The 23,379-nt window shown below is 38.4% G+C and overlaps 1 protein-coding gene across 1 annotated transcript in view; it reads right to left on the bottom strand.

Annotated features, from left to right (window-relative positions):
- The window catches only part of SV2C (synaptic vesicle glycoprotein 2C), a 117,520-nt gene that overhangs the window by 40,714 nt on the left and 53,427 nt on the right, over window positions 1-23,379 (bottom strand). The window contains exon 4 of the mRNA XM_014965068.1: window positions 15,953-16,104. Within this exon, the coding sequence (XP_014820554.1) occupies window positions 15,953-16,104 (152 nt within the window). The remainder of the gene's footprint in view (window positions 1-15,952; window positions 16,105-23,379) is intronic.

Below are 23,379 nucleotides of genomic sequence, written 5' to 3'. Positions count from 1 at the left end.
CAAAAGAGTAGAAGAGACTTCATAGGAGGCAGCTTATGGCTTTGTGGATGCCTCATTCCTGGTAGCACTCAAGGCCAGGCTGAATGGAGCTTTGCGTAACCTTGTCCACTGGGAGGTGTCCCTCCCCATGCCAGGGGTGTTGGAACTAGATGATCTTGAAGGTCCTTCCAACTGTAAACATTCCTTGACTCTATGGTCCCCTGATTTTAACTATTTATTGTACCCATCAATATGACGCTGCATGAAAATAAGGGCTAAGATCCACTTGTACGAAAGGAACAAAGGATGTCACTGCTGAGTAGTGGAGACAACCCTGCTGTACTCCTGTTTGTTTACCTTTGGCCACTTAGAATTTTCCATTCTTAAACTGGAGAGAAGTAGCATTTTGCTAAGAAGTCATGCTGATGTAAATGTCTCCACCTGGCCACCACCATGCAGGATACAATTTTGCACCTTAGCAATTCTGAATACAAAGGTAATGCAGCTACCCTGTTGGGTTGGAAACCTACCAAATCCCAAAGCACTTCAACACACAATTGCAATGTTTTAATTTTGGTCACCATTAAGAATTTTGTCTCCATCCTGAGCCATTGTGCCAGACTTCAGGTATCTATTACTAGGAATCAAACCTGAATAACTTCTTTGTGGCTTCATTCTGAATGCAAATATCATTGTACTTATTGGGAAGTGGGCATATCTTCACTCATTACTCGTCCTGGATAACGAGCATGGATTTTGAAATTTTTTCCAGGGCAAACCTGTAATTTTCTGATTAGATCTTAAATCAGTGTTTCTAAAACATTCTAGAAGTGTGTCCTCAAAATAGCATTCTTCCTGTCTACCTCATACTTTATAAAATAAAATCAGTGCAAAAACTCTCTTAAAACTTATGTTGTGTATTTCTGAAATTTAAAATGAGAAACACCATGTTGCAATTGAAATTATTAACTAAATAAATTGCGTATTTCAGGCTAGAGTGTTCTGCACATTCCTTATATGCACTCATGACCCTCATTTAGAGAAAACTGCCCAAGACTACAGGAAATTATTGTAGATGGGCACAGGTCAAATTTTCTGCACAGTTTAGATGCAAAACTTGAAAAAAGCTGTGATTTGTAATCAAAAGCTCAAATGTTTAATGGCTGCTTCCGTCACATTTCTGCATCTAAATTGGATTTGGTAAATTTTCTCCTTTCAGTCAAAGATCTGATATAGATCTACTTCTACATGTGAGTAGAGATATTAGGGGTCATATGCAACCCTCCTCACTCCTGTGGAAAACAACACTTGCTATAAGTGTTTGCATGTAAGATTTTTTTTATACATACGTTCCCAATCTTCCCAATGCCCTTGTAACACTACGGAGTCAGAGGAAAAAAAAAAAAAAAATAATGCTGGGATGTAATAGGTCAGTGGTTTGCAACCTTCCTGAATTCAATGACCACTAGACATTTTTCAAATGGATATGTCGAGTCCTACATGGCTAACTAAGGCCTACAGATGAAAGATTTATTTGTCTTAATTATTTTTATAGGTGTATAGCCTAGGACCATTTTATTAAATCCATGCTATCGAAAACCACAGCAATAGCTGGCAGCAGCTGGAAAGAAAACAGAATGGGCTAAAGTTTTCTTAGCTAAACAGCCAGATTAAAAGTGAGCATAAAAATTCAAATGTATTTTTTCCAATACAAGCAAAATCTATTCAATAATTACACTGAGTTTACATTATAATCCAAAATGGAATGGAGACTGAAGATGATGTTCTAATTACGCACATACAAAAAAAAAAAAAAAACCAACCCAGAATAAGCCACCAAGGGTTAATATTTAGCTGATACCATTGAAAATCTCACTACAAGCACTGTGGCACATAATTGATCTGACTGTTTGGCTGACTGAGTCAGCGACCCCAGAGATTTATGTACTCATGCAGTTCTTCAGAGTCCTCACTTGGGTCTGGCTCTGTGCAGCTGTTACGTGAAGGCACTTCACAATCTGCAAAACAAAGGGGTAAACTCTGCTGGCCATGACTCTGACAATATCATAGCTTACAGGCTCATCAGTCTAAGCAGATGATGGACCAAGCAGATGCAACTAATGTCAAAAAGAATGGGGGAGAACACAGGTTAAAAGATGCTGCTGTCAGAGCTTAAAAATATCATGGTCAGTGTCAACATTGAGACTGTGCAATCAAATGTCACCAAAATGTGTTTCAAATTTTGTTTGTATGATTTTACTTTTGATTTCTTGTTAAGATTTCTACCTCTTGGTTTCCTGTGTGTACTTAATGTTTTCCACTAGTTTATTTTATTAGACCTCATTAAGAATTGAAAAATGGTTTGCATACAAAGTTTGAAACATCTGTTTGGACAGTGCTAAGGAGTATAGTAAGAATAAATCATCAACAGCAGACAAAATCCACTTCTGTAAGTAGACAATGTAAAATTGCCAAATGCCCTGTGCAGTAGTCACTATGAACAAAGACTGAAAGAAAACAAATTGTCTGCAACAAGATCTGATCATATCTTTGTTCTATCAATATGCACAATACAGATACAATAATATCTATGTAATTTTGTGTGGTGCCTTCCACTGCCTACCCATAGCTCTGAGCTCACAAACTGCATTATATTTGGCATGACAAGTTGTTGTAGACACTACCAACAGCAGCTGTTAAATGTGGAAGCTAATTGAAAATTTAAGTGTTCCTGTCCTGGCGTAGGACTTGCAGTGATTTATGTGTATCTGGACTAAGGATATTTAAATGATGGGTTCATGGTGAAGAAGAAAAGAGAAGCAATTAATCAAAAAAGACAATCAGAAAAAGGCACAATAAAACACTGTGGTTTATGAAAAGAAAATGGGGCTTTCGTATCTTGCCTAGCTTACAAACAAAACAATCATTGAAACGCTGGAACATTTTCTGAAGAATATGGAGAGGACATGTTTTTTACTAGTGATACACATTTTATCTTTTGCATGCTGCTGCAGTGTAACAAATAGAACATCCATGTTATGAATTTTTTTTTTCAAAATTTAACTTTATTATATTTTATTTGCTTGAATGCTGCTGCAAGAAAAATCTTTTTAAAATGAACATTTCAGTGCTATGATTTTAGTCTCATTTCCTTTGTTACTATTTAATTTACCTCTTATTCTCTTTTATTTTTTATTTTAAACAAAAAGGAGCAATATTCTATCACTAAGAGAGAGACAGATAGATTAAACAGGCAGTTTACGTGATCTAATAATGACACCATTCTAAGAATTATCTTCTAATATAACAGCAGTCATTTAAACAAACCTGGTTGAATACACCGAGCTTTTCTGTACATACTGTGAACCATAGGTCAGAAGTCTTGAATTCAAACTTTGGTCAAACACTTCCAACCCAAATATTATTTGCACTCACAAGTCAAGTACTGATGATCCTCGGTTATAATCTATCATAGCTATCTAAGGGGCAGTGGGAGTGGGAGGTGGATTTTGCCTATGGAGATGCAGTCACGGTGTTTGAAATGTAATTATCAAAGCGAAAAAAGAAAATACAGTATATTAACTAAGCAGAGCATTATATTATATTTTTCCTTTTACAAAGCTTGATTACTTCCTTACAGAGTCTAGAATGTCCAGATACCATGAAGGAATGAGATGCTTATATCAGATCAAAATACATAAGGTTCCTGTGGGAAAATAAGACAATCTGAAAGCCTTGCCTTGATTTCTTTAGCTGTGCTTATATGACAACGCTACCTTCAGAAAACAACTAGGAGGGGGGACAAAAATTTGAATGCCCCAAAACAAATTGTCCCTGTACTAGAAAGGAAACAAGATAATAGAGATTCAAACAGCAAGAGGGGAAAAGAGCTGTAGAAAGCAGCATCTCCTTTTGTCAGCCAGCCTTAAAGCTGAGGAGACTGGGGTCTGAAACCTCGGTCCAGAGCTCTCGCTACGAAATTCACCTATTTCTCTTTGCTCATTTTATAGGGTTTTAGGCTTGTGTATTTCAAAAGTATAAAAACACAGCTGTGATGGGAATACTAAGCACACGAGCACTATAGGGAAGGGAGATCAGTTTTTTCCCATAAATTTGTACAGGTCTCTTCCCTGTAAATATAAGCAAAAAAAATACAGGCAGATGCTGTATTCGGATACTCAGATATACATGGACAATTGAATATACCTTGATGGAAGTACTTTTCCTGAAGTACACATGATTTTCAAAAGTAACATTTAATACTTTTCTTTCAGGAAAAGTATAAATACTTTTTCTTTCCTGAAAAAGTAATCCAATTCCATTCTGCAATTCACAGAATCATAGAATGCTTATAGTTGGAAGGGACCTTCAAGATCATCTAGTTCCAAGTCCCCTGCCATGGGTAGGGATGCTTTTTCTACTAGACCAGGCTGCTCAAAGCCCCATCCAGTCTGGCCTTGAACACTTCCAGGGATGGGGCATCCACAACTTCTCTTGGCAATCTCTTTCAGTGTCTCACCACCCTCACAGTAAAGAATTTCTTCCTAATACTTAGTCTAAATCTACCCTCTTTCAGTTGAAAACCATTACGCCTTGGCCTATAACTACACTCCCTGATAAAGAGTCCCTTCCTATCTCTTCCTGTGCCCTTCAGGTACTGGAAGGCTGCTGTAATGTCTCCCCGGAGCCTTCACTTCTCTAGACTGAACCACCCCAATTCTCTCAACCTGTCTTCATGGAAGACATATTTGAGCCTTCTGATCATTTTTGTGGCCCTTTGCTGGACTTGCTCCAACACGTCCATGTCCTTCCTGTGTTAAGGACACCAGAGCTGAATGCAGTACTCCAGGGGGGGTCTCACCAGAGTGGAGAAGTGGGGCAGAATCGCCTTCCTTGTCCTGCTGGCCACTTGATGCAGCCCAGGATGCCATTTCCTTATTCACTGAGTAGCCATCCATCAAATCCAGGTCTTTCCAATTTAGAGACAAGGATGTAAGTGTCAAATGCTTACCTAAGTCCAGGTAGACGAAGTCAGTGCTCTTCCCTTATCCACCAATGCTGTAACCTTGTCGTAGAAGGCCACCAAATTTGTCAAGCATGATTTGCCCTTAGTAAAGCCATGTTGGCTGTCACTAGCCACCTCCTTATTTTCCACGTGTCTTAACACAGTTTCCAGGAGGATCTGCTCCATGATCTTGCTGGGAACAGAGGTGAGACTGAATGGCCTGCAGTTTCCTGGGCCTTCTTTTTTCTCTTTTTAAAAATGAGGGCTATGTTTCCCCTTTTCCAGTCAGGGGAAACTTCACTGGAATACCATGACTTCTCAAATTAGGGGATTTCATCTGCCAGCTCCCTAGGACCCCTGGATACACCTCATCAGATCCCATGGACTTGTGCATTGTCAGGTTCCTTAAATGGTATCAAATCTTTCCTTCTCCTACAGCAGGTGGTTCCTCATTCTCTGCCTTTCCCTTCTGTGACTTGGGTGGTGTGGCTAGAGAATTTGTCAGTGTAGATTGATGACAAAAAGTTGTTGAGCACCTCAGCCCTGTCCATATCCTGGTGACAAGATCTCCCATTTCTATCCACAGAGAGCCCACATTTTCCCCAGTCCTCCTTTTATTGCTGACATACCTATAGAAGTTTTTCTTGTTGTCCTTGACATCCCCGACCAGATTAAATTCTATCAAGGCTTTAGCTTCCTGACCAGGTTCCTGGCTGCTCAGACAACTATTCTGTATTCTTCCCAGGCTACCTCTCCTTGCTTCCATCCTCTTTAGGCTTTCTTTTTCTGTTTGAGATTTTCCAGGAGCAACTTGTTCATCCATGCAGGCCTCCTGATGTTTGTGCCCAACTTCCTCTTTGTTGGGAAATATCACTCCTGAGCTTGGAGGAGGTGATCCTTGAATATTAACCAGCTTCCTAGTGGTCCTCTTCCCTCCAGGCACTCTGCCAAGCAAATCCCTGAAGAGGCCAAAGTGTGCTCTCCTGAAGTCCAGGGAAGCAAGCTTACTGGGTGCCCTCCTCACCACCCTAAGGATCTTGAACTCCACTATCTCATCATCACTGCAGTCAAGGCTACCCTTGAACTTCACATTCTCCACTAGACCCTCCTTGTTGGTGAGAACCAGGTCCAGCATGGCACCTCTCCTCCATGGCTCTTCTATTACTTGGAGAAGGAATTTATCATTGACACATTCCAAGAACCTTCTGGATTGTTCATGCCCTGCTGCATTGTCCCTCCAACAGATACCAGGGTGGCTGAAGTCCCCCATGAGCATCAGGGTTTGTGAATGTGGGGCTGCTCCTCTCTTTCTATAGAGGGCCTCCTCTGCTTAGTCTTCCTGATTGGGTAGCCTGTCTCAGACCCCCACTATATTGTCAGTGGTCTCTGCCCTCCCTTTAATCCTGACCCATAAGCTTTCAGTTGGCTCCTCATCCATCCCCAGGAGGAGCACCATGCACTCCTCTGTTGACTCTCTCTATTGACATAGAGGGCAACACCCCCTCCTTGTCTCCCCAGCCTTGTCCTTCCTGAAGAGCCTGTATCCCTCCATTCCAGCACTCCGATCATAGGAGCCATCCCACCATGTCTCTGTGATTGATGTGTAAGGTTGGTTATGTTAATTTTATTTTAAAGGCAACTGCACTGTAAATTGAAAAATGATATTCCAGTTGTATAACCAGTCCACGGGCAGAATATATTATTGAAGTGAAAAGAAACTTACTAAAAGGACAATCACTAACTACTTCAGAGCAGACAGTTTTATAAGCCAGACAAAAAATATGGAAGTATGGCTGATGAATTTGTACAGTTGTACTGTGTTCCAGAGAAAATTAATGTACTTATGCATCTGACTAACCATAGAGTAAGAAGAGCAAAATCTTCTTCTTTATCCTGTACAAATCACCTGGATTTTTCATCTGTTATAGACCAATTACAAAACCAAAAGATTTTTTGTCTTTCTAACATTAAAAATTTGAACAAAGAAGAAATCTCATCAGATTAACAACTTATTTATTTCTGGAAGTGAAAAGCAAGAGTTTTGCCTGATAATGCCAACATTTCTGATGGCCACTGGCCAGACTTCTAAAGAACCTTCATTACATTGGATGTGATTTTTCTTAATTTATACTCAAGGTCATTTCACACTAATTGTGTGAAACTGAGTTTTCATTAAAACTAAGGCTAAGGAGTTACTGTTATTTTATTGCCGTAAAATGATTGACTATTACTATGATTTCTGTGGAAAGTAATGTTTCTGGCAGTAGACAGTGATGTTTATGGCAACAGTCTGTTCACCTGTCTGTCAGTTCCTCCACCAGCATCATTTAAAGCTATTGACGTAGTTCAGTCAAATCTGACAAGAAAAAGGAGTCTCAAAGACAATCACATTCCCCAAAGCTTTGTGAAATGCACCGCCTAGGCAGAGGGGAGATACCTCATCAGAGGATGGAGGAAAAAGCATGAGAAGTCAGTGGTCTCTCAGAGATGTTGCCGACAGCCTGGGGCTGGGACGACTCTGTGGCCACGCCAACCACTGGCTCTGGCACTGGTCTGACCCAAGCTAAAATGCATTGCCTCCTCCCTGGCAGCACCTAGACCAGAGCAGGGCTGTAACGCAGCAGGAAGCATCGTGAGGGTGTGGGAAGCTGAGTGGCTCTCATTGCACAGCGCTGGTGATAAGAAAGGGCAACTGTAGAGACTATAGCAGAAAGGGGTATGGAAAAAGCAGGGAGGAACTTAAAGTACTGCAGTGGTGCCTTGTAAGGGGTATAGGGGAAGAGAGGAGAGAAAGTGGTTAGCCAGCATCACAGGGACATTGACTGATACTCCTAGTAATCTGGGCCTCACAGCTTCTTTGCTCACAAAAATTTGCTAGTTTTTTACTGAACCTCTCAGTAAACAAACTTTGTCTTTCACAGTAAACCTAAAAAGCCCAGAAGAAGGTTATATTTGAAGCTCACTAACGAGCATCTTTAGTGCTCATTAAGTAGATGTGCTAAAAGCTACTTAAGCTTCTAATGCTTGCAAATATAAACATTTAAATGACCATATCAAACCCTGCATTAGGGCACAGAAAATAGCAAACTGATAAACAAAGTGATTTGTTTTGCTTTCCTAGCTGGATTTGCATAAGCAGCTGTTCTAAATTCTGCTGTGTTCTGTCATTCTTGTTGTTCCTTAAGATGAAGATTTTTTTAAAGTACACACACATCCAGTATAATCTAATTTCATAGGATTATTTCAAATGAAGAACAATTCACAAGTAGGAGTTGATAACTCAAGTTAAAACTGCCTCATACCCACTTTAATTAACTTGGATTTAAAAAGTATAGATATAGCTTCTGCCTGCAGAATCCCAGACTAATAGAAGTGCATTAAGTGTGGGGGGAAGTATAGCACATTGGGGATCATTTTGCCTCTTAGTGGAATGCAAAACAAATCAACAGATGTTACATTATGTAGTAGATGCCTTTATGTCTGATCTACTCCACTTGTTCACTATGACACAGTCTCATAGCAAATACAGATTGCGCCTTAACAAAGGTCCAACTTCTTTTAAATCTCAAATAATAGTTTTCATTGGTTAAGGTACTCACATATTCATGGATTCTGAAGACAGAAGATGTATCAGAAAGGCAATTGTATAGGGAATGAAAAATTGAAGAGCTGCTCTTGGTTTTCAAGTTTGGGTCAAATGTTTCCTCCGAGTTTTTTTGAAAAAAAGAAATAATATACTGATTTAAAATTCTTCTGATTTATTGGTGGGCTTTTTACAACTGAGAAAAGACACATGCAGCTCTTGCCCAGGCCATCTTCTTTGGCATCTCTCTTTGTTCTGGACAACTAATAAAATTCAGGGATCTTCTGCACAGAGAAGAAGCTACTGTGTAATAGAAAATGGAGCCTTGGGCTCAGCTTTTTCCAAAACAGCACTACCATGGCTTGGATTTGTTCTAAACTATCATGAAAGGGCAGACTATTAAGGAAATGTTTGAGAAAAATAAGATAAATAATGTTTTTTAAATAGAGAGTCCAGAGTTTTCAAGATTAGAGATGGGCTTTTTCATTTCTCTTTGTAGTAGTGCAGGGTTATTCAGCACAGAAACCTTCTGTCTCCCTTTTGGGGCTAACAGCTAGAATAATTTCATAAACAGGCTTTCTCCTGCATGTGCTGGGAATGTCCAATGCTGCTCCAATTTTGTTCGCTTTTTTCTTCTGATTTCTGAAGTTCTTTCCTCCTTTTGTCTTTCTTTCCTTCATTTGCTCTTTTCTGGCCTACTCCAGCACGCTCTAGAGAACAGTGATCTTGTGCAGGCATCCAGTGCATCCACTTGCTAAAAATCAGAATCATCAATGACCCCAAAAACCTTCTCAAAGTATGTTGTTAAAGACTTACAGCGACTGAGATTTCACTGCTTCCGTAGCAGTTTTATTCAGATGCATAACTAACACGTCATTAGAGCCTGCTCTGGTGAACCTGCTTTGGCAGGGGGATTCGACTAGATGATCTCTGAAGGTCCCTTACAATCCCTAAAATTCTGTGATTTTGTGATTCTGTATACTACCTCTCCTTGACAGAAATTTCAGATCGTTACCTTTTGTCTTATCATCAGTACGTGTTCCCTTTGCAGTTAATCATGCCTTTCTCTTATTTGCCTTCTGCAAGATTAAAGAAGACATCACTGATGCACCTCTTGCATTTCTAAATCATGGATGGCATCGTATTTCAGCATGTTCCAACTTCAAACAAGGAAACCAAGCAGCCATCACATAACTGTTTTTCCTGTTTCCAGCTCATATTAATCATGTGTTGATGCGCGAGGAACTGCAGTAAATCATCCTTGCAGATATGACTACTGGGTATAGCTCCTTTTGCTGGTTGTTTTGGACACAGTCACCGCAGTGATGCAGCAATATGAAATCAGTCAAGTGTGGCTCTTTTTATTATAAATCATGTAAGCGCATCCCAGTCTTCTGATTGGATGGGTGCACTGCATCAGAGATAGTCAAATTCCCCTTTGGGGACTACAGCAAAGGAAGGGTGGAAAAAGGAACTGGGTGATCTTTTCCCTAAGATGAAACCATGATTTATAATAACATTTATCAGCTGTTGGGCACCTTGCTGCTGAGGAAACGCTGTGAGCAGCTGATGAAATAGCTGTGAGTGAAATCAAGCCGTTCCTCTGTTGCTCAGAGCCACCTTCAACAAACATTTCAGAATTTAAAAGTGCTACAAGAAACATTTGAAATGCAGCAATATCTGCAAAAGTAATAGCCATTTATTTACAGCATCACTGTCAACTTTGGCACTTTGAAGTTTATAGATTTGAGCAGACAAATTGTGTCTAAGGATGCTTTACAGATATTAATCTGTGCAGTCTCAACAAAGTAATTAATAGTGGGCGTTTTCATAGACAAGTAATAAAGAGGTTAAGACCCTATTTTTTCAAAATAGTCAAGAATTTTCTATACTCATCCAGGTACAATCCTGACCTTGACCTCGAGATACCCAAGTTCAGAGGTTACTGTTGAAATAAAAATGTAACCTATACAAGCTGCTAGCAAAAAATCTGGCTTCTACCGCTTCATTTTAGGAACAAAACCATTCATCAACCTTGTAATTTCTACAAAAATTAATGCTTTTTTTTTCTTATATTATCTATAACATATACCACGTAACACTTATGTACCGGGAAGCAATTGTTTCATGACATTCATCTTGGAATAATCATCACCACAGAAGACTGCAAACCTTTGACTCCACTTTGCTAATGCAATAAATTCTTGTCTCCCAGTAATGGGAGCAGACCTGCAGGCTAGGCTGAGATCTCTGAACATCCACGCTTGCAGCTCCCACCACTCAGAAGGATCCAGTTTTGCTCATTAGCAGTCCTGGAAGATGGATAGCTCTTAAGATCCTTCTGCTTTATTGCTAATCAAGTACTGATAATACATAGCATTGGTACAGGATTTTTTTATTCCAGTACTGCTGCTGCCAGGTGCCACTGACAAACCCTTCAGCCCAATGCAAAAAGATAGAATAAGGGAGTTAAAAGTTTTTCTGATTTTATTGCCACTGAACAGTTTTAGTCCACCGTGTTCTCAGTTCAGCCTGCTGCAGGCTGAGATACTAACTCCTTCGTCAACACCCCCTGGTGCTGTACATGCTCTGAGTCGCACAGTGAGCCAGTAGCTCTCCATCTCCTCATCTGCATAGCTGCTGCATGCAGCTCTGCTTATCTCCTTGCCTATTTTACTGCAGCATAGTTCATAACAGTTTCATACAGACGGCGGTTTCATTGCAGTTTTGAAGATATTTTTAACTTTTTTATATCCAACTGGACGACACAAGAACAAAGCAAACATGACAATACATAATACTACAGAAACTACTCTTGAGCCACCTATCAAAGAGGCAATAAAAAGATCTTTTTGACTGCCAGTGAAGTTAATTACTTAAGTGACTTGATCTTCTTGACCTCAACAGTCTGCTGCTACAAATTGAGAAATGTTTTTCAGGCCATTTTGCAAGTTACTTAAAAGGAAAACAGATTGGTCCACCCTAATCACAATTTCACCCAGTTAGAAATAGAAACCATTTATCGATTCCTGTGCCTATGAAGAGACTTATCTACTTACGGAAAGTAGAATTAAGAATGGGTAATGTGTTTCCAGTAGTAGGTTTAGTGAATTTAGCATGGTCCTAAAATATTGAGGACAGGTTGTGGTTTGATGTGCCCTTCAAAATCTCCAGTGATGGAGATTGTGTAACTGCATTTGGCAGTTTGTGTTAGAACTTTATTACATCTGTATTTAAAACTTAAAAGACACATTACAGCTAGGCAAGAAATCTTCAGTTCTGAAATGAAATGCATTTTCCTTCCATTTCTTTTTCCTCTTCTTTCTCCTCCAAATTTGTGTTCTCTGAATGGTGCTAAATACCTATTTTATGAGCACAAGTAGCTGGTCCTCAATTAAGTGGAAAAAAGACTACTGATGAAAAATGAATAGTTTAGATGGAGATCTGTTACGCAGTCTGTTACAGTGGTATAAATAAAATGTTGAAGCTAAAGACATAAATCTACTTTTTGCATTGTATTAGTATGTTTCCTGTTTCCTTGATTCCACATCATTAATTTTGTAGTCTTTTAGTGAATAATCTAGCCTAATTTAATTGGAATGTGACAGATATACATAGAAGTATATGTCTCTGCCTCTGATCGTACCATGGAGATTTGTTCACTAAGGCATTTGACATAGTTGTCTCCTCTCTCTCCTGGTAATACCAGAAGTGGGGTGTTAAGGTGTGGGGAAACCTTCAGACATAACTGCAGCTTATGCTGTAGCAACCTGGACACCAGCACCATCCTGTTCTCTACCTTGCAATCTAATTTCTTTTCAGCCATATATTCCCCTTCTTGTTCATTGATTTGTGAGATTTACAAATCAATATGATCAATATTTGCTACCAAGCAAAATACTCTAGGGAATGTTTTGAATTTTGAAAGGTTTTTCTGTAGTTTATGAAGCCAGAAAAGGCTTGTATGCTTCATACACGCAAAATAAAAAACTACATGGAATACCAAAATATAGGTTAAATGCACTGAAATCCTCGTCCAACTTCCTCTGATTTTTAGTTTGGAGATATGGTATAATGTTGGGGTTTTGGTTTTGTTTTTTTTTTTTTATTAAAGAGGTAAAATGGCTAGAGGAACTTGCAAAATTCTTTTTGATTCCTGTTGTCAGATTGACACATAAACTTGGTGTATCAAAAGGTAATATATCACTATCTGGATTTTAAACTGAAAAGCCATTTCTCACTCTTAAGGTTCTTCGGTATTTGAAAAATGAATCTTAAAGAATATTGTAATACACATTTGATGCATTTGACAGTTTTTGAACTAATCTATCTTGAAACATGATACTAAATTTAAAGTTGCACTTGCAAAAATATTTATAAAACAGTAATTATCCTTCCTATCCAGCCTGATCTAAGTAGTGCATCAAGCAATTTCTTTGTAGCATCCTAATCTGGACTTTGTTTATGGCAGCAGTTAGAAGAATTTCTTTGCAGATGTTTCTTCTCATTGCTTCTCCATGACCTGAACGCCTGTTTCAGAGACCCTGAACAAGTCTGCATCTATTTTCAATTTTTTTAAAAAAGCCAACAGCTGTAGAATTCAAGAAGTGCCGAGACAGATAGGCTTGTCTTCCAGATAATATTAGCCTTTCCATATGTGGTCACTGCAGTGCTACATCACTCTGATTCCTCTCTTAACAACACGCTCATGCCAAGGCAACTGTCAGTTTCCCTTTATTTTGTGTTTCAGAGTGTTACTCAGGTTTCAGACACTCCTGTGCTGCTTGAACAGAAACAGAGATAAACTGTTACATATAAAGAATATAATCTTTGTTTTCTCACAGAAAATACAGCTAAATCTTCAACCAGTAAATTTGTATAGATAGCTTCACTGGCTGCCTTGGGCTAGATAATGTATATCGGCTGTGAATCTAGGACTTTTTAAAGTGGCTTATATAAGAGGTAGTACAAATTTAAGGAATACATTTGTAAAAGAAGAAGGGAAAAAAAATAATCTATAAAACCATTCTACTTTGTTGGCCTGGTATTTTTCTATTCATTTCAGAATAACTCGATGATGCTCAATGTCAGCTTACTGCTTTTCAACAGACGTAACTTCATTCACTGCTGTTGAGTAACTTCTGAGTTCAACTGGGAAAAATCAGCTCTGTTTACTCCTCATGTGAGAAGCAGAAATCTCAGAAATCCTTACACACTATATAAAGCAAGTGGGTGGGCTGCTTTGCTTATAATTATGTTTTGCTTCCTGGTCAGTGGGGACGTGAATAATGAGAAGGACTGGAAGTCATTTAGAGAAAAATCTGAATCTTCGCTTAATTCTGGCAAAATAATTCCATGGAAACTATGTAGAAGTTGTAAAAGAGAAAACACCACTACAAGAGTCTCCTGATGCATGGATGTGATACGAACGGTGCAAAGATCTGCACTGGTATTCGCCTGACCTGGTGTGTTTCCAGAAGGGTACAGCTATGCATGACTGTGGTCTCCTGAGTGCCAGAGCAGGGTTTGCCCTGGGAGCCCCTGGCAACGCCTGAGAGCTCGGCACAGCATCGTGGCAACGAAGCAGTTTGCCCCTGGTCCTGAGTTAGGGTGGGATTCCACCTTTGTACTAGGAACTAAGACACAGGTTTTACACTTCACGACATAGTGAAAAAGTCTGATTTAAAGTGAAAACAACTTTAAGACCTCATCAAACCCCATAAATACATGCTGTTTAATTTTGCCAAAATGATAGGTTAACCCACTTCTTGTGAGAAAGGATTATCTCTGTTGTCTATAGCTTGCTTTTTAGCTATTAACTCTTTTTGACTATTAGAACTTTCCTTAATATACTGCAAGGAGAGTGATTTGTATGGCTAACACTGAAGAATACTGTCTTTTAAAATTGGTCTTTACATTCTTTTGTCTTAAGTAATTTAATAAATATTTTTGCAGAAGGACATATACAAAAAAAAAATCAATGTGGCATGGCTGTTGCTGATGTTCTTTCACTGCTAATGAAAGAAGAAAATTTTTCCCTCTAGTGCCACTGCTTTCATACGAGGAAGTGCATTATTATTCATTGAGGTATACTGCTGTATGACGTTTTAAAAGTACCTCAGTAGAGGTTATTGAGTTATTTATAAAATCTACAAAGAAATTAGAAAACCAATGTAAATCAGTCTGTCATAATGTTCACATTTTCCACTGAAAGATAAAGAAAATAAAAATCCTTAGGGAAGCAAAAAGTACTTAGCATCCAGAGCAATTTACTAATTGGAAAAAAGATAAATTATCCACATTGTGCCTTGTCAGCAAAAATTCCTCTCTTTGATTCCAGCAATTCAAAGCCAAAAGGCAAGGTTGAAGACGTAGATTCAGGTTGCATGTGTTGGACTCTAAAATTAATTTTAATGCAACAGTCTAGATATTTGATTAGTCTGCATGATTGTAATTTATTTCTGGATATTACTGCTTGCTAAATGTTCCAATCACTTTGGGCAAACCTTATGAAGTTGTCCTCTCTTTAACAGCCCAAGTGCAAAAAACCTCATTGCTTGGCTAAAGAAAGCTGCCTGGGATGCCAGCTAACTCACAGTGCTGCTTTACTTGTCTTGAGGAGTGCCAGGGAGAAGTGCTTGCAGAGGCTGATTTTTAAGAACCCCTGAGCAGTGTCAGCAACCCTGGAGACCCACGAGCACTTAACTCTTCTACAGGGCAAGCCCAAGAGACTAAGAACTGAGTCTGTACCTCCACATAATGTTTAAACCTGTTCAGAGCAGTAAAGAGCTCTTTCACAAAGTGGCTTATATTGCATGTGTGTATAACTTCAGCCATTGCAAGCTTTCTGTCTTTGCCCCCATTCACCCCTACAGCATTTAAATGCACTCTGTTCAGTTTCTCTACTTCTACATCACTAAAAAGAATGAAACATTCAGCATAACTTTATATTCAGAACTAGCACTCCAAAGGTTAAGATAGTCCTTAATGTATAACTGACATTTTATCTCTGTATCAAACAAAGTGAGCACAAATTTTACAGTCAGCATTTTAATATTTATTTTCTCTAATGTAAGTCTCCACATCACCTATTTTCTCCAAATTCAACAATAATACCAGTTATATTTTCATGTGTTCAGGTTTTAAGGAATTTAAAGAATCTAAATAAACATGGGTATTGGCTAATTTTTTCACCTTTTAATATATTGTTTGCTATTAAGGGTACAACCTAGACTCATTATTTCCACCAAAAGAGGTCAATTTTTTCCTGAACAGCAGGGTCAGTATTTTGAGAACTGACATGAAATCCTGTCTTTAGACGACACTTCTAGAGGTTTGCTTTCATACTAGAAGAGCTACAAATCACAAGGAGAGGTTCTTCTTACCATAATGAGGAATTATTGCCCAAGCCATTGCAGAAGCGTAGATGCCGCCAATCATCCAAAACATACAGAGCCAACTCAGGTGTTCACCTCGTTTCTCCCGAGCAAGCACTTCCGAAAAATAGGAGAAGACTATTGGCACAGCTCCACCAATCCTAAAAGGAGATACAGATCATGCATTAAGTGAGAGAGTATCAGCTAGTTGAAGTTTGAACAAGCCCTTAGCTGCAGTTGCTGAAAACCCAAACTACCAGCAGTTTTTCTGGCAAGAGCCTTTTGTCTCAAATTGCACCATGTATAGGGAACTCTTGTAAAATCTTTCACCATTTTGGACACAATTTTTGTCAAATATTTTGTCAAATATTTTCTTGAAAATTCTGTGTACAATTCCTTGCATTCAGTGCATTCAGGGGATTGTCAATGTGCCAGCCACTGGAACAGAAACCAGCACAAAGCATTGACTTTCATCATTACAAAAATCCTGGGTCTACTGACAAGCATCAAAATACATTCTTTTTATCTGAAAACATTAGTCATTTTCCAGAAAATAATAGATATTTCTCTAAGTCTTACCTTCCATGTTTTAGGTAATCAAGACATGACTAAATGCCAACTAATTATTAATACTTTTTATTTCATGTGTATTTAAAAAGTTATTCCTTGCAGTTGCACTACATGATTTGCTAAGCCTGTCCTGTTTGTTTACAGAAGTTTTTTTACTAAAAGCCTATGCATTCATATGATATTCATTTTTTTCAATAGTAAAAATACACACTGTCTGAAGGTCAGTTGGACAAAAAAAGGGTTCAAATTGGTTTTGCAAAAATTAGAGCAACTCACATTATGTATCATTTTCAGTATCAGCTTCTGGATCATCTTTTATTGTCTTTACCACTTCAGTACCAATGCAAGCTGTCAAATTGTTGTACCACAACAGAACAAGTCCTTGTGGATTTTAGTTTTACTGCTGAAGAAAATACCTGTGGAGCTTGAAGAGATATTTTCACATACCAGATTCCGTATCTTAAAGCACTCTCTTGCATGGTTTTAATTTTTAACTGAATTTTAATGATAAATGCATATTTATGATGTCATCTGGGAGCTGCCAAACTAAGAGCAAAAAGAAGGATGCTCAAAACAGATTAAAGCAAACATCAAAAAGGAAAACAAGAACATAGAAATGATATTTCACTTCTAAGATAATTTAGTGCTGTAGCAATACAGTTTGTTTTAAGACCTCTTCAGGTATAGCAATGAAATGCTGGATTGAGCTGTTACACTTGTTTAGGGGTCTGCTGTTTTGTCACTTGCTTCTGGACAGCTCTTCATGAAGTACTGCTGTTCAACTCTTAACTTTACAATTAATGTTTCCCATAGTTGAGCCTGCTAGTTTTATACTCTCTGCCAGTTCTGCAAAGGTTTATACCCCATGGATTCTTGTTAGATATACAGCTAACAAGTGCCGTATCTCATTTCTTCTCATAGGTGAAAACACTAAAAGCCTTCACTAGCAAAAAGCCCCGTCACAGGTAACAGAGGACACTGTCCTTGAAGGTTCTTCTGGAAGCCCAGGGTGAGGAACAGTGGAAGGGGCATGGCCAAGAAGCTGTGCAATCACGGCTCACTTTGCTGTGATGGAGAAGCCCTGCTGATGTAGTGGTGCTATGGACTCGGGGCTCTCCAGTTCCCACATTTTAAGCAGATTACAGCTATGATTTTTCACCCTCCAGGGCTCAGGCACAGCTTTGAATCGCACTCCCACAATATTGCCCCAATACAGTACTCGTGGGTCCAATTGGAGTTCTTTTTCTAATGTTGGAAATTCACTAGCAAAACCAGAAACAACGTCGTCTTCTTCCTGCCTAAGCTTAGAAGTGCTGATGAGGAATTATAGGTGTCCACTGTCGAGAAGATCTAAATTAATAGATTGCTCGTGGCATGTAGGACATCTCATGCAATATCACCCTGCCTAAAGAGAATATTTTTTTGTAAGTCAGTGCTTTTTTCTCTGGTTGCTTCTGCTCATTAAGAAAAGCATAGAGAGTGGTAAATAAACATATATTTGGTAATTTTTCTGTTCTTCTAAATTTACTATTTCCTTCATTTCATATGTTTTTTCATGAAGTATAGAATCTTCTCTTTATTTTATAATGCAGTTATAATGCAGTGGTGGCCAAGGCCGGGCAGGAGCCGAGAGGGAGGGGGGGTGCAAACCAGGGAGAGCACACCGCCACACTATGGTAGTAAATATAGCCTGAAACCACCTGTGCTATATAGCACAATTAGTAATAAATCACTTAATAAATCACTTTTAACACTTTAATAGTTTTTCTATTGCCAAGTGCTTGAAAACTTTCTCTATAAAGGGTTCATTTTAGGCAAATACTATTCTTATACTTATGAAATTAAAAACTTAACATAAAATCTTCTTGAAATCCTGCTTAAATCTCCAAGTCAGAATTTCTAATTAAGTGGGGCTTGTGGAGCCTGACTAAAGGGAGAAAAATGGCATCTCCTACCTGTCAGCATGAACCCACTGTACCATGGAGGATGGGAGGTTGATGCTGCTTTAGTGTTTAAAACACATCCAGGTGGGTTGACTCATAAACTATGTCCTGAAGGTCCTCCAAGGGTACAGAAGCAGCTTTGTCTGTATGGCCCAGTTTAATAGGGAAACTTTTCTAACAAAGAGACCTTTTAGACATGTAAGAGGAATTTTGGATCCAGCAAAACAAAATGTTTTTTTAGGGTATGCAAATAAACAGAAAAAAAATTAATCAGCTTTGAAAAAAACCCCGTTTTTTCTGTTTCATCTGATGTGATTAGGTTGACATTTCCAGTGAATACACCAACATGCTAAGAAAATATTAAAAGTCCTGGTACTATGTTCATATTGATTAAACAGTGAAAATAACTCAAAATAAACCGAGAAATAAAGGATGTATTTTCATCATACAGACAACAGCTGTTATTTTGAGTTGTAGGTCTCTGTTTCATAGCAACTGTGTAGTAAAATGCGTGGTGCACTTCTTCACACCTTAAATGTGTGAATGGAAAACGTACTTCTCCCCTGGTTAAATTCTTCCTTCTGGCCTCATGTAAGTGTAAACTGATACTACTAGAAGCTTTTCGGATACCAGTACCTAAAAAGCTCTTCCTATGTCACAAAGTTATGACTAAAGAGGTATATGAAAATCTTACAGGGGCTAATTAAAAGCTGAATTGGAGGAGAGGAGGGAGAAGGAGAGGAAGCAGCCTGCTGTAGAAGACTGTATTTTTATGTTGGACTACCTCAGGGTGGGAGTAGCCATGCTTCCAGTCCCTAAAATTTGCTCCTAAATACAAAGCAATGGACAGCAGAAAGGCAGAGAAGGAAGTATTATAGCTGTTATCACACCAAACGACAACAAGGAAACTCATTAGAAACTGTGTGGACCTTGAGAATGTTTTCGAGGAGCAAAGACATTTCTGTCTACCTTTTGGTGAAATTTTAATGCGAGCTTGGTACCACAGCCATTTACTATTGTAGAACTACTGTGGTATCTGGTACACTGAACATTGCTAGCGGAAGCATGAACTTGGGCAAGAGAAGATCAGAATTGCTCTTTTGTGAGGTTCTTTCACATACTTCAGCAGCTATTGCACATTGTGAATTAATTTATCAAATGTTCATACAAAAAAGCCACCACCATATCACCCAACAGCTGCAAGGAATAATATACTTTCTATACTCAAAAAAATCCCACCTTGACTTAACTTATATGAGCCCTTAATAGTTCAGTGGCTCCAGCTGGGCCCTTCTATATTTACATGGAAGGAACAGAATTTAATCCTCAATATTTTTGTATTACAAGTTTGAAAGCAGACTGGACTGCCTCTTTGGTATCCCACCAACATTTTGTGGAATGGACTGTGGAAAGCACAGGAGGAAATTCCAAATAAAATCAAAGACATAGTTGCCACTGATTTAAATGTAGGAAGACTTCTTTTGTTCTACAGGAAACACACACACTATTTTCCCACAGGATACTGTATTAAGTCTGTTTCTGGCAATTAATTGTTTTGATACAGCGGACTGTTTGCTTTTATTGTATTTATAAATTATACAGCTCATCCTCCTTTATAGAAAAGAATTTGATACATGAAACTACATTCTTTTCTTCACACATCTGCAAGTGCAGATGAAAAGCCTGTAAAAATTGTACTGACTTGAGAAGAATGTTTATTCTAAAAGATGGGAAGGATTTCAACTTTCTTAAGTACAAATGATTTAAGCAAACTGAAGCTTCTACATCTTATCTGTTATTCATATACATTATTTCTTCAGTCATCATAGCCAAACCAGTGGACATAAACTTGTTATCCACAGATCACAGAAAGGAGTCCATGCCTTACTTCCTAAAGGGTCACAAAAAATATCTATGAGGTGTAAATATATTATAAGCATGTTATGCCTCTGCTGGAAGACTATGTAGACTCTGAACATTTTTTAAAAAGATTAAACAAACAGTGGGCTAAACCTCTGGGTTGATGATCATGAGTGATAACTGTCTCCAGAATAACAAATTCTGTGATGAGGCTTAGTCGAATACCAGCAGGAGACAAAACTTTGTTGAGCTTGGCTCAAGACCATAAAATAAACTCTCTCACTCTATAAATATCAGTCTCTGCACTCAAAACAACAAGATACATTCCATCAGTCTTGGTTTTGTTTTTTTTTAATAAGTATGTAGGAATATATGCAAGAATACCATTTAATAAACAACAGGAGCCATTTTCTACTGCACTTATTGCTCCATATGCAGAGAGAATGGCATAAATGTCAGTCAAAAAAATGGCAAATGTCAGTCATCATATTTTCCAGTTATTTTCTATCTTCTGTAATAAATCCCACGAGAAGTAGGCAGAGCAAGAGCAGAATGCAGATTTTTTTGTTATTTTCTCAGAAACAAGTAATTCAATTGGAAGGAAATACCAAATAATCAGTATATTCTTATGCTTTTTGATGAGCCAGTTCTGGAGCCTTATGGGTTGCTTCTGTTTGGAGAAAAAAATAATGACTGAACACGGTATTTAATGCCATCCTGGTTATAGAGAATGTGCACATTCTGCCTCAAAATGCTAATTTTACTCTCACCCTGTTTTTTTTTTTTTCAGGATTATGTTCTTAATATATTTATACATTTTCATTTTTAGGTTCTGGCTGCTTTTTTCTGTCTGCTATTCCTCATATACAGACTCATACACGCAGAGCCCTCCACTGTCTGGTACCTATGTCCTGCAGCTGCATTTAGTCTCTAGCAAAAGGCACCTCCTACATAGTTCAGCTTTCACACAGCATGCATATGACATGTGATTTGGGTGGTAGGTCACATTTGTTCAGTTCTGTTACTTCAAAAAAACCCCACCTTGTACTGTTTCTTCTATTTATTCACAAAGTAAGGTGTCTCCTTATCCAATATTTTGATGATTTATTTTTTTTTCAAAATTTGTTTTAGATTTGAAAAAACAACAGTTATTCAAGGGGACTGAAAAGAAAGGAAACTTTTCAGGTTCAATTTCTGACCCCAGAAAATCATCCAATAACATTTTCTAATGTTATTTCTCTACGGTCTCTGTGCATATTTTTTCTGTGAAATTATTGGGAAGGGGAAACCAAGAGATTTAAGTGATGCACCCCAGGGAGAGTAGGACTCAGTGAAACAAACAATAAGTTAAAGTACATTTGTGTTTTCTTTGTCAACAAACAAAGATGATAAATGTCTGCTAATCTACCTTCAGTGCTGTGATTTGTCACAACAGATTTTGGCATCTGCACGGTGTGACAGCTGGGATGAAAATGCTTCTGTGAGGCATTTAGGAACCTCTGGCTTCAGAGAGAAGCCTTAGTTTATTTGCAGATTCACTAGCCAAAGGGGCTTGAAATGCAAAAGCATACAAGGAATAGAGATAATTAGGAAAAAATACCGTTACAGAATATGAAATGCACAAGGCAGGATGGTGTTCTTTTGGAATACCTTGTCTTTTCTCTTTCAAACTTAATCCAGATTAAAAAGAAAGACAGTGTCTGTGTGAGATGGCACTTGCAAGCTGTAACATTGTTATTTGCAATATGTTAAAAAGCGATAGAGCTCAAAACACAGATTCAGCATTTACACTCCTGAGATTTGGAAACAACCCACCACCCTTCATCTTTTTGTCCAATTGCACCTTCCCTCTTCTTTTACACTTCTCTACCCCCACTACCACAAATCTCATTAAAAAACATCTGTTTTCCTTTCAGAAATGCCATTGGATAGGCAAAGTATGTAAGAGTGAGCAGCCAGATTGACCAGTTCTCCTTACGAACTCCTGGATAAAACCCTACAAAATTGTGGCATGATATAGACTAGAGCTTTATTGATTAATTTATGCATATTTAAATACAAGTGCCTCTTTGGACTATCTATACTACAGAAATTGTCTTCCAGGTACACACGTGGCTCCTATGCTATTAATAGCAAGAGAGTCCTTGTGGTAAAGATCGACATAGCTACTTACTGAATTCTACAGTACTGTCAGTTCTGGTGGAAGTCGAACTGATGAGTAAATAATTCATTCCCCAAATTTACCCAATGCAATGTCAAAAGATCAAGTCAAATTTGATGTCAAATTCAAGCACCTAAGTGCAATGAATTTGCCTGTACTGTTCAGCTAGATATGTCAGATAAATTGTTTTCAGATCTGCCAGTATTGATAATCACAAAATCATTATTTATGAACACTTTCTTTTTGCAGTTCTTCTTCCTGTTCTTCCTCTTCTTCTTTTTCTTCTTCTTCTTCTTTCCAGCGGAGGTTCAGATTGGATATCAGGAAAAATTTTTACACTGAAAGGGTTATTAAACATTGGAATGGGCTGCCCACGAAAGTAGTTGAGGCAACATCCCTGGAGGTAGTCACAAGATGGGTTGACATAGTGTTTAGTGACATGATTTAGTGATGGTTTGTTGGTTTTGTTTTGGGTGTTTGGTTGGGGTTTTTTTGGTTGGTTGGTTGGTTTTTTTGTTTGTTTGTTGTAATGAGACTTAGGTTGATGGTTGGACGAGATGATCTTAAAGGTCCCTTCCAACCTAGGCAATTGTATGATTCTATGATTCTTCTTCTTCTTCCTCTTCTTCTACTTCTTCTTCTTCTTCTTCCCTTTCATTGGTCTTTTCAAGTTTTCACTGGAAAGACAGATACCATGCCAGAAGTCTGCTATAGACCACCCAACCAAGATGAACAGACAGGCGAAATATTCTATAACCAGCTGTGAGAAGTCTCACTTGGCCAGAACTAGCCACTCGCTAGAGGAACTAGCCCTTGTTCCCCTGGGGGACTTCAACTTACCCAATGTCTGCTGGAAATACAATACAGCAGAAAGGAAACAGTCTAGGAGGTTCCTGGACTGT

Source organism: Calidris pugnax, unplaced genomic scaffold (genome assembly GCF_001431845.1).
Source record: "Calidris pugnax isolate Ruff unplaced genomic scaffold, ASM143184v1 scaffold273, whole genome shotgun sequence".
In the NCBI taxonomy this organism is placed as follows: Eukaryota; Metazoa; Chordata; class Aves; order Charadriiformes; family Scolopacidae; genus Calidris; species Calidris pugnax.
The sequence above is the reverse complement of the archived record's forward strand: the minus strand, read 5'-3'. Positions and strand labels throughout refer to the sequence as shown.